Here is a 13,124-nt window from a genome sequence, read left to right on the forward strand (position 1 = left end):
GAAATTATGTTGACAAATGCACTAAGAGTTTCTCAAATATGTATACTAAAAGGGGAAGAGTAGGTGTAGTTTATTTGGATTTCCAAAAGGCATTTGGTAAGGTGCCATATAAAAGATAAATTCTCAAGATATTGACTTATGGATTTGGGGTTAATACATTAGCATAAATGGAAGACTGATTCACAGACGGGAAGCAGATAGTAGTGCTAAACCATGCATTTTCATATTAGCCGTCTGTAACTAGTAGAGTTCTATAAGGACGAGTACTGGGCGCTCAGCTATTTACAATCAGTATTGATGACTTCGGTGAAAAGACTGAGAGTAGTCTTTCCAAGTTTGCTAAAGATATGTAATGAAGTATACATGTAAACTGAGTATAGCACATACTTTTGAAGGATTTTCTCTTCCTAATTAGAAAAACTTATTCATAAAGACAGTGACCATGTGACATTCTTTTTAAATATATGCATTGTATTTAATGTCTTTTAAGCATATCTTCTTGCATAAACATATTCAAACATGTATATTTGAACATATTTGTAATGATACCCATTATCTCTGGGCGATCAGCACAATTGGAGTCAAACACACAGAATTTGTTTATTCTGCTTAACAGTGACCACGTCTGGGATGAATAGTTAATGAGCCATGCCTGTAATGACTGAGCGGCAGCCTTGTCCCCTGAGTAGCCTTTGAAACTAGGTAGGGCAGGATCCTATAATTACAGTAGAGCCATCACATGCAGAAACAAGTCCAGAGGCTTCCTGAATAAAAAGACAAGCTGGCTTTTGCAGCATTTCATGAGGTTTGGCTGTAATTTGTTTTTCCAAGTATTGAGTGCAAGTATTGACTCTGATTCCAGATTGTCATATTTGTAAGAACCAGATGCCTTATGAAAATCCTTTCTTGTACAACTAGATGACTGCAAGTGTAAAAAATAAAACATTACATTATTAACCTACTTACATCCACATTCAGTGATCAGCACAGAAGTCCTTATTACCATATTTATTTGGTTTGTTTGTATCTTTCAAGATAAAATTTACTCTATTGGTGGACTGGCAGAAAATTAGAACAAGTTTCGAAAACTTAATGTGCAGCAATTACTCTGGTGATAGCACTTGCTCCTCTGGGCCAGACAGTTAACAGTTCAAGCCTCATTGACATTAATTTGAGGTTGTAAACTGTTATTGACTCCGGAAAACATTTAGATGAAGGTCGTAAAATAAACCAAGAGCCAATGAGTCTATCCTAGTGGATCTTAAAACCCTTACATTGTTGAATGTTAAGAGTTGCTGTTACCTCCTTCCATAAAGTTCTCATATTAAATAGGGGTTTCTAACTTTATCTATTGGGCATTTTGTCATCTTCAAACAAAAGCATAATTCTCAAACAGTTCTGGATATTAATAACCTAAGCTGTCGTTGGGTACCTTGGCATTGCAAAATATCTTTTAGGGATATTACCAATTTTCAGTCAATATTTGTAATTTCCACTTTACAACATACAAAATATTTAATGAAAGTTATCCTTCATGGATGTAAAAAACAGTTTTAATTCCAGATAATTCAAGTTTGCTTTACCAGGCAAAGAATTGGGAAGAAACATACCAAACTCAGGATAACATATGAGTAGGCTGCTTTTCAATAAACTCCCACAGGACAGAAATAAAAACAGAAATCGCTGGCAAAGCTCAGCAGGTCTGGCAGCATCTGTGGAGAGAAATCAGAGTTGACGTTTTGCATCCAGTGTCCCTGCTTCAGAACTGGTAGAAGGGTCATTGAACCTGAAATATTAACTCAATTCTCTCCACAGATGCTGTCAAACCTGCTGAGATTTTCCAGCAATTTTAGTTTTTGTTTCAGATTTCCAGTATCTGCAGTTCTTTTGATTTTTTTTTCTTCCCAACTGGACAGAAACTGATATATCTGTATAATAATGAGGTTATTATTGTATGAAATGTCTTTTGCTGCATATGTTAGAGAATGAAACGTTACTGTCATCACACAGATCCATTTCAACTCACCATCAAATTCAGAACTTAGCATCTCACGCATGCTGTCTAAAACATGCTGTTATTTTGTCCAGCCTAGTGACTTTGTTACCGAGTGGAAGCTTACTGCTGGCCAATGGGGCTGGCGTTGCTGAAAATGGTAACAGTGATAATGGTAAATCTAGGCCTTAAACCCTCAATATGGAGTGGAAATCCTAGGATATGATGTCACGTGTGATCATGCTATTACTTATGACATGACATGATTTCATGGGACTTTTCCACTGCTCCACAGGGATAGTTGCTGAATAAGTTAAATAGCTAACTGTTGTAGCTCCATCCTCCATTAAAAGACCAAGTTTGTTAAATTAATGGTGCTGTTATTTCATAACCACTTAGACAATTACAGAATGGGGACAGAGGCTTCAGAATGCTCAATGTTCACTCTAAAGCAGTTCGTCTCAGGGCAATATTTTCATTGACCTCTCCCTATGAATTTAATTGAAAATCTAAAACTCAATTGTGTAAGTAACTAAATTATTTTAACTGCCTAACATGTTCTAATAAGCCACTTCCTAACTGGTAATTATGACTATATTTAATGAGCCTGTATCTTAAACAGGGATTGTATCCGGTAATGAAATCTGGCTAGTGGTCACAGTATTCAAGGGAAGACCCTTCACACATTGATCCCTTCTTAAGTTTGATTTATATGCTGTGCCGATTCCCATGCTATCGGATTAGAGCCATTGCTCTGAACACATGTCCCTGCTAAATAACTTATTCGTGCATTCTGCATCAGGCTGCAGGCCAAACGATGTGCATTGGGCATACACAACACTGCTTTTGATCTACAATTAACCTCATTGCGAGGGATTCCACTGACCTTTCCAGTAAATTCTGATGCGAATTTATCTTTGTGAGATTGAATGTTGCAACTGGCAAATGTAAACATTTTTTCATACAACTTGTCATCATCTCCATACAGTTGCCCTGTTGTACACCCATGTTAAAAATAGGATGAATGTCAGAGTAGGAGTCATTTCAATCAAACATTTACATGGTTAATGATTGCTTAAAGTTTTTTTAAAATTATCCATTTATTGACTGGTGAATTCCTTTTGACAGACTCAATAATTTTTGAGACTTTGCAGGTATACAACTTCCATTGGGAAAGATATGTTACCTTTCTCCTTAACAATTCTAGGATATAAATTTTCAACTTTCTGTTCAAAAGCCGGTATTGTGGACCTACCACCTGGGTGAAGCAGTCTCTAAATGAAGTGCTGAGACACAATACTGTTCTTACAACTGAGTGGTACTTTGAAAATCCACCCCTAGATCTTTGTGGGAGAGGACTAGATAAGGGAAGAAAAATAGATTGATCATGACTTATTTATGATTGCTAGAAGTAAAATGCATTTGTACATAGAGACCATGTTCTCTACAAGTAAAAGGAATGTGCTCAAGCTGTGCACTTTTTGGAATTATCTGAGAACTTGGGGAGTCTAGAGTCCATGGCACCACTTTGACCAATTCAATTTGCCAACCATTTGGTACCCTTTTTTGCTGTAGTATAAATAGATGAGCTGGATGTGGTGATATGATTTGTGTTGTTCTATGTACAGTGGCATATATAAAAATATTTGCTTTGCAAACAACTGACAATTTGAAATTGAATGAGATAGATTCAGCTACATTTTCAATCATTTCCCTGTAGATCCAAGTTAGCTGTTTACCGCTACATGTTTAACAAATGTCTGCATCTTCTGCAGAACTCCGCGGTATTTCTATGTGTATTCATGGGCTACAGTATGTGGTTCATCTCACTTCTAGAAGCTTGTGTGGCTATAGTACATTTTTGCCACCTTCTTGCAATTAACTGCAAGAGTTTTAAGGATAAAGTCTGCCTTTTGGATGTAGATTGGTGCTTCTCCACTTCCCAGCACACTTTTGCTCCATCACCTGCCTCTGGCCCTATCTCCCAGTGGTGCTGCAGCTCCAGCTCTATCAGATCCCCATTTCAGTTTTTGTTGACTGAGTTTCCTCAGTCCAAAGCTTTGGAATTTTCTCCCTAAACCTCTCTGCTCCTCTAAAACATGTCCTCCTTTAAGGTATTCTTTCAAACCTATATCTTTGACCAACCTTTCGGAAACAGATTATATGTGTGGCTCTCTGTCAATTTTGAGTTTGATAATTCTCCTGTGCAGCTCATGGGGCATATTGCCACATTAAAGGTGCTGTATAAATCCAAGTTTTTCTTCTAAAGAAGTTACATATTGCTTTTTGGTGAGTACCTTTAGCAAAAGTACAGTTCAGATTTTTTCCTTCAGGGAGGCGTTAGGATTAGTGAGTGCAAACTCTGTATGGCCATTTAAGCTACCAACTGGATGGTCAGAGTTAAAGTCGATACAGTGTGGAGCTGGAGGAACACAACAGGTCAGGCAGCATCAGAGGAGTAGGTCAGTTGATGTTTCGGGCCTAGACCCTTCATCAGGACTGGATGATTTCCAGTTAAAGCCAGCTTTAAATCCAGGGTTAAAGCCAGCTATTACATATCCTCTGATGAATAAATGTGCAAGGGCCTAAGGGTCTTCTAATGCTGAAGATTAGTTTCTGTGTGTTATGCTTCAACATACTTGGGAGACAGTACTAGACTTTATTGGATGGAAAGTTTGTCAACTTGCAAACCTAGAAATCAAAGCACATTCATTCCTGGTACCAGCCAACCCAATAATTTTACTGTGAGTGCAATGCAGATTAGCTTTAAGGTATATTTACAATATGTGACTGGTAAGAAATAGTATCTTCAGTGTCTACATGATAATATTGTAGACCATACTTTGTATATTTGGAACCCAGTCAATTTCATTCTAGGAAGCTCCTCCGTGATCCTCTATCAACCTTGGTCTGGACTGTCTCCCAAAACCCCTCCACATTCTTTTCCTCCTTCAAGCCATTCTTAAAACTCATCTCTTCGATCAACATTTTGCTCAAATATCTCCTACTATCTCCTTTTTCTTATTATCAATTCTTATCCAATTATATATCTGTGAAATGTTTTATTGAAAGGAAGAAGTATTCAGTTGAATTGAGATAAGGAGTGATATTTGGATGTAAGTGTCTCTCACACCTCCCTTGATCTGCTTCACCAGAACCTGAGACTGGGGATCATTCTTCAAGTACAGGAGATAGATAGACAATCTGGGTAGCTGATGGGTTTTTTTGAGGGAACCTTACAGTAAGATCCTTTTCAATAAATCATTGATGCAGGCTAAGATTACATTGGTTCAGGGGTGTGAAGTGACTTTTTTAATCTAGGCAACTTTTATGCAGAGGGTGATTACTAGCCATATTGATATGAAGAATGGTTAAGGCCTGATGGTGTAATAGGAAGATGGCAGAGCACTGGAATTTGAGAGTGACTAAAGTTCCTTCATCTTGGGCTATTTTGCCACCGTGTCATAATATTGAAGAAAGTAATTAGGAATGGCTGTAGCCAGGGGCAGGGAAGCTTTAGCTATTGGTTCTTTGCAGCACAAAATCATACATAAAAGAAATTCAAAAACCAGGATAAATTTCATTAGGATCGTGTATTAAAACTGAAACCAATTTAAAAGAATAGTGCCAAATGATAATTAACATGCTCCTCCATAGTAATCTTGATCTCTTTTAGTGGTGACTGCAAAGGTGTATCGGAATGCAGCTTCCTTGTCTTAATACTTATTAACTTACTACACAAAGACAAGTATCACTAACATAAGGCAGGCAATTCATTCCAAAGATAGACAGTGAGAATCAATGTATGTAGAAAGTGAAGCTAATTACTAATTACAGCTCTGAGATTGATGAGTATTATTTGTGTCTGCATGTGCTTGTGGTTAATGAACTGATCTGCCCAATTTATACAGTGTGCAATATGGTACTTGTCTCGTGTCTCATTGAGGTGCTCAACAACATTGCATGGTTGCATTTCAATAAAAGCTGGGTCACAAACTACAAAACGCATTACTTCCAAGTCAATTGAGATACCAAATCCAGATTCCAGCTAAATAATAACATGATGACATTTAGTCACTGAGCTTTGATGTGTGATGTGTTACACAGATAATAAATAAAGAATAAGATGCTTAGGTAATATTACAGTGTTAGAATGCAAAACAAAACCATTGTAACTTTCAAACTACAAATCACAGCTATGATTAACATTATCAATTCAATCATTAACAGATGTATGTCATTGCAACCCTTAAATTGCAAACAGTGCAGTCATTAGGAAAAAATAAGTTGGAAATGATTTTCTTACAACAATATCTATGACCAATTCTATCACTCAGAAACTGGGGATTTCATTATTTCCTGAGCCTGTGGGTAACAGATCAGCAATTATCACCAAGCAAAGTTTTCCTGATAATGCATCACTCAAATCATTTGAACAGTTATGAAAAAAAAATAACTGTTAATTAATTGGATCAAGTTACTCACTATAATTATTAAAAAATCTTAACCGCCATTGTTTATTCTGTAAAAGTTTGAACCATAAAAATGTTACCCAAGTATCTTCTCTTTGAAATAAATGCTGGGGTATTCATGTTGGAGGGGCAAAGTGGGAGCACAGTTTTTCATCTTAGTTTAAATACAATAAAGATACTAGCAAAGTAAAGGGTTAAGTCTCATGGCACCTTGTATTGCGATAAATTCAGATGTTTTATAATGTGCCTAAGTGAAAACTGCCACATTAATGGTAATTATTGATCAACGTCTGGTACAAAGTACCTTGTCAAGGGTAATTAGTGATGGGCAATACATACACCCAAATCTGATGAATGAACAAAAAAATGACACTGAAGCAAGATCAGTCAGAACTTCACACCAATGTCGCGTATGTTACTGCTTAAAAATGCAGATCATTAAAACTAAACTATAGTCTCAAATAATGCTGATCTTGCTAACGCTGATCTTGCCTAGCGCACGCCCTGTGTATTGTAACCTGTATGCCTCTGTCTAAGTCTTTTTACAACCTCTGATCTCTACATCCTTGCTTACTATGATCTGCCTGTGTTGCACGCAAACAAAGCTTTTCACTGTACTCCGGTTCACGTGACAATAAATAAATCAATCAATTAATAAAAGGAAAGCCCTTAGAAAGAAGCAAGATTTAGTTAATTGAATCCAATGTGTTATGTGTCTGGATATTGAAGACAAAGTGATTTAACATAATGTTAAATATATGCAAAAAGTTGGTCAGTAGTTGATGGCAAGGCTGGGATTTAGGTTTGATTCCCTCATGACAAATAGTTTATTGGCATTGGTACCTACGTTCACATGTGAAGAATTGTTCCATGGTTTAGGTGCTGTAAGATGAATGCTGTGAGTAGTTTTATATCTATAAATGAGGCAGTGCCTTCAGGAGGGGCAAGGATAAAGTGGGAAGGGACTAACAGAAGGAAAACAAGAAGTGAGAGATATTGCGATGACTATGAGTTTCTGATTTGAAAGAGAAATAGTGCCATCTTGTGGGCACTGTTGATAAAATGTGGAACTGGAGGAGAACAGCAGGTCAGACAATGTCTGAGGAGCAGGACAATCGATGTTTCGGGCCTGGACCCGATGCTGTCTGACCTGCTGTGGTCCTCCAGCTCCACATTTTATCGACTCTGACTTCCAGCATTGCAGTCTTTTCCATCTCCTCATTTTGTGGGCGTTACCTTGTACATTAATTTGACCCTGCCATCTTCTGGAGTATTGCTGACATAAGCTGCGCTAGTGCAGTGGTAGTGTCCCTACTCCTGGTCTGGGTGACCCCTCGGTTCAAGTCCCACTTGTTCCGGGGGGGTGTGTAATGACATCTCTGTGCAAGTTAATTGGAAAACTAAAAAAAACCTGCACTTTTAATAGTAACAAAACCAGAAATTGCTGGGGAAAAAAAGAACAAAAACAAAGCTCAGCAGGTCTGGCAGCATTTGTAAAAGAAATCAGAGTTAACCTTTTGGGTCTGGTAATCCTTCCTCAGAACTGAATGGACCTAAAAGGTTAAATCTGATTTCTCCCCACAGATGCTGCCAGACCTGCTGAGCTTTTCTGGCAATTTCAGTTTTTGTTTCTGATTTCCAGTATCCGCAGTCCTTTCGGTTATTATTTTGCACTCTTAATAGCATGCATTAAAAAGTCCTTAATCTGAAATTTTGGTACATTTATCGTATTATATTTTAAATGTAAGGCAGTTATTTCATGACTGAAAGTGTCCCAAAACTGCAACAAAGACATTGTACAGTTTGTCTGCCCTGACCATTGTATAAGAGTGTAAGAATCTAAAAGGATTAATGCTGGTCCGATGGTATTAAGGATATTAACTGGCCTTAACCACTATCTAGTTGGATGATATCATTTGGATTGGTTGATGATCAGATCTCAAATGGTATTCCTCTACCACAGCTCGACCATGAGAAAAAGTGGGCAAGATCTCCAAAAGAGAACTCACGCAATATGATGATCAGTGCTGAGTGCATTCTTATAGATGACTGGCACTAAAGTGGGAAATGTGTTGGTAGTAATTGTTCAAGGACCAAAAAGAAAGTGAATTACTGATCATAGGATAAAGACTAATAATGTCGGAACAGGAACTTGATTGATTTGAACCCTAATAGAGACGGATGTAATAAAGAATTTTTTCTAATTCATCGGATGAGGGTGTTGCTGGCTAGGCCAGCATTTATTGCCCATCTCTAATTGCCCAGAGGGCAGTTAAGAGTCAAACACATTGCTGTGGGTCTGGAGTCACATGGAAGCCAGACCAGGTTAAGGCGGCTGTTTCCTTCCCTGAAGGGCATTGGTGAGCCAGATGGGTTTTCCCAACAATCAACAATGGATTCATGGTCATCATTAGACTCTTACTTACAGATATTTATTGAATTCAAATTCCACCATCTGCCACGGTGGGATTCACACCCGAGTCCCCAGAACATTACCTGGCTCTCTAGATTAACAGTCCAGCAATAATACCACTAGGCCATTACCTCCCATCTTGTATTTGCATTGTACCTAATTACATGATTAGATTGCCTTAAAGTCCTCTATACAATGAATAACTGTTTAATTGCAATGACTGTTATCTAGACAAACTGTGCATTCTTTTAAAAAGATTGCATTAATCGGTTACTTTAATAAAACATTCTTGATAAAGGAATGTGTAAGTTGTGTCTTAATAAAAGAGAAATAGCAGTTTCTAAAATTAAATGTTTTGGATACGATACTCTATTTTAACTTATAATAAGCCATCTCATATGAATAATTCTGACTTTGTAGGTTCTGTGATAAAAAATGATATGTGAGCATCTAGATGAGCTGATGCCAAGCCAGTTCATTTCGTTGTGAGGTTGATCTGATGTCTTATGCTGACCACTCTCTTTCCTTTTCAATATAATGTTTAAAATTCATTACTTTTTGAGTGTTCTGCTAGGGTTTTGCTTGTAATTTGTCACAATTTTAATTTTCTTAAATATGAAATTAAATGATTAGGCAATGTAATATTTTGTACCAGATCATTTGACAATACAGTGGGATTACTGTTCAAAGGTTACACATTCTACCGCAATCTTTTCTGTATGGAGTTATATGATCAAATGAAAGTTATTATACATAATGCTGTGAATTTGCAATAATATCAAGAAAATAACTAACCCTAGCCCAAGTAGAAATGTTTGCATTTAATCAGTCAAGTGAACTTTGACCTCTATTGCTAATGAATTTGTGTACATTTTGATGGATACTGTCATGATGACATTATTAAAATATAAATGAAAAATATAATGGTCTAAGTTAGCAGCGATGGTAATGGTCTTACCGGACACCATTGTTCATGCTGTATTTTGTCATGCCACAGAATGCAACTGTAATCGCAGGGCTTATCGTTGTGAGTGGGATCCTATACTATACCAACAAACTGGAAGTGGTACACGCTGCTTGAACTGTGTCGGCAATACGGAGGGAGTACACTGTGAGAAATGTAAGGAAAATCACTACCCTCTGAGAACAGGAGGACAGTGTCAGCCTTGCAGATGCAACCCTCTAGGTAAGTTCATGAAAATAGAATGCATGCCCCGTAATAATGTTAGACTTGTTTGAGCTGTCTGTCAAAGCGTTTGACTTAAAAGGATTAAGGCTAAGATAATGTAGTTGAAGAATTGCATCTTTAGACATTTATATTTAACCTTAAAAGATTTAGATTGAGCTCTTGACCCTTTTCCTTACCTTTCATATTTGTTATCAATCTCCATAGATAATTTGGTGACATCAGTCTGTTTGAGAATATAAACAATTAAGAATTCCCTGCACTCATTTTGCTGCAATGTGAAACCTGAATATGATGTCAAATATTCAGATGCACTTTGTCATGGATCTGTTTTCATTTTCTGTAGCTACAACTATTTATGTTTCAAAGTCTAGCTTATGGAAGAATAACCTTGCAATCATAGTTAGTTACACCAATAAAAATGATATTTTTCACCAGAAGAGAAATGGCACGCATAATTTGGGATAAAATAATTTGTTTACATAGCACAACTCCAAAGCAGTGCAGTGCAGACTGTACAGATTCTCTGGGGCCAAACAGTGCTCGTGGCTGCTGCCTGCAAAGTTCACATGGTTTCCTCAACAATATCGATGGAGGGACACATGTTGATAACATAGGTAGCATCCCACAGCACTATCTGACATAGAACATGACTGGTAGAAACATTACAGAACACAAGGAGGCCTTTCAGCCCATCAAATCCTACAGGCTCTCTGTCTCGAAAACTTGTCAATCGCATCCCCTTGCTCTTCCCTATTCCACCACCATAGTCCTGTAAGTTTGTTTCCCTGAGCTGCCCCCACCATCTCCTTTTGAAATCATTAATTGTCTTCACCTCTACCATCCTTGCAGGCAGTTAGTTTCAGGTTATTATCATTCACTGCATAAAAAGCTCTTCCTCACATCGCCCTATAGCTCTTGCTCTCGTAGTACTTATCCCATCAGTTTGCACAAACAACTTTGTCTACCTTATTTAAATTATCATAATCTCTTACATATCAATCAGATCTCCTCTCAACCTCCTTTACTTCTTTCCTCACTTTCTTCAAAATCCTTGTATGCACCTCATCCAATTCTGGTGCCTTGTCAACTTTAAGTACCAACAATCTATCTCAGGCTTCTTCTTTAATTAATTTTGAACCCTTTTCATGACAGAGTTTCCTTCTCTGTCACCATGGCCTGGACAGCAACCTCTTCTTTTGTAAAGAGGGGAATGCTCCTCTACACAGGAGAAGGATGCTACACCCACAGTGGTGCTGACCCTCTTATTCCGCGATCCCTCAATATTGCTAGTTAGCCTTTTATGTGGAATTTTGCCACTCACTTCCTTAAAATTCTATTTAAAAAACATCAATTGCATTCCTTTCATTGACCTTCTCTGTTACTTCTTCAAAAATTCAAGTAAATTAGTCATATGCAAGCCGCCTTTTTAGAGATTCTTGCTGGAAATCAATAGCTCAAATTTCTCCAAGTGCTTTCCCCAATGATTGTGTCTAAAACTTTAACTGGCATTGCTGTTAAACCTGTTAATTCCTGTTTCCAGAAAAGATCTTACAGCTTTGTTGAACAAAAGTATCATATTCATCACTCTCCAAATCTCTGGTACCTCCCCTCCATCTAGAGAAGATTGCAAGATTATGACAAGCACATCAATTATCTTCATCCCACTTCCTCTAACAACCTGGAATGTAAACCATCCACACTGGGTGACTTATCCACTCTGAGCATAACCAAACTTTCCAGTACATTCTGTCTATTAATTTTCACCCCACTTATTGCAACTACCATCTCTGCTTTTACCAATATTTTGTCAGATTCCTCTTCCTTAGTAACAACAATACAAGTTACTCATTAAGTATTCTAGCCTTGCCCTGCAAGGTTTTGCATCTAACAGCGCCCACCCTGCATTTTACTCCCCTATTTGCTGATTACAGGATTTTTTGAGTGCTCTCAGAGAATTGGTGCAGCTGGTGAAATGTGATTTTAAAATGGCACTGCACGAACAAGTATTTGTGTAAATTGTATAAATGTGTTTTACTTGTTGCAGAAACTGGATATTTTCATGTGAGCACGAGCAAGGCAACGGTTAGAGGCATTGGCTTTTAATTCCCCATTCCACTTTTAGGTTGACAATAGACAGCATCATTGAAAAACAGGAATGATGTTTGTCTTACTGTAACCCCATACAAGGGCTCTATTTGGGAGTTTGCATTTAACTAGATAACCATAACATACAGTACCAAGTTAATCTATGTCATATCTGTACATGTAAGATCATGTAAAAGCATGTTTTCAATAGTCATTAGACAGTACAGAATTTGAGTGTAGCTGAAGAAAGGTACGTTCTGTCAAAGCATTTCATCTTGCATTCATCAAAACAATTTGGAAGAAATACTAAAGTAAATGGGAAAACATTTGTACTGTAAGGGAGGAGAGTGCCCTGAAGATCAAAATGGATTGTGATCCTAAAATCCTTTAACTCACAAAAGTAAAAAAGGTAAAAGTGTGGCTAATTGTTTTAACTGAATATAAACTGCATTTTGTGCCCTCAGTAAAATGCTGTTGCTTTAATATTTTCTCTGCCTTTTAGGTTCAACTGGTAGTAGTTGTGATGAGTATGGTCGATGTAGGTGTAAACCTGAAGGTGTAATTGGAGACAAATGTGATAAATGCCAGCCTGGCTTTTATTCATTATCCAGCACTGGTTGCAAGTAAGTTCTTCTGACTGGCATTTTCTTTTCTCCCCCCGCTAATATTGATGACATATTACATAAACTGTATTAGTAAAAACAGAACATTTTGGGAGATCAGTATTGTAAAGAGCAAAGGCAGGCTAGTGCTTTGGATGTTGATTACCAGTCAATTCCACACTTTCATGCAGGCACTTTCCCTGTAGAGATGCTGATGGATCTGCTAATAAAGGCAAAATATTGTGGATGCTGCAAATCTGAAATACAAACAGAAAGTGCTGGAGAAACTTAGCAGGCCTGGCAGCATCTGTGGAGAGAAAAACAGAGTTACAGTTTGAGACTGCGATGGCTGTTCTTAAGAACTAGAGAA

At 37.5% G+C, this 13,124-nt stretch overlaps 1 protein-coding gene across 1 annotated transcript in view; it reads left to right on the top strand.

Annotated features, from left to right (window-relative positions):
- Positions 1 to 13,124, top strand: part of LOC109911144 (laminin subunit gamma-1-like) — a 65,924-nt gene that overhangs the window by 9,396 nt on the left and 43,404 nt on the right. The window contains exons 2-3 of the mRNA XM_020510410.2: positions 9,876 to 10,064; positions 12,655 to 12,775. Coding sequence (XP_020365999.2) covers positions 9,876 to 10,064; positions 12,655 to 12,775 — 310 coding nt within the window. The remainder of the gene's footprint in view (positions 1 to 9,875; positions 10,065 to 12,654; positions 12,776 to 13,124) is intronic.

This window comes from Rhincodon typus, chromosome 10 (assembly GCF_021869965.1).
Source record: "Rhincodon typus isolate 14 chromosome 10, sRhiTyp1.1, whole genome shotgun sequence".
Lineage (NCBI taxonomy): Eukaryota > Metazoa > Chordata > Chondrichthyes > Orectolobiformes > Rhincodontidae > Rhincodon > Rhincodon typus.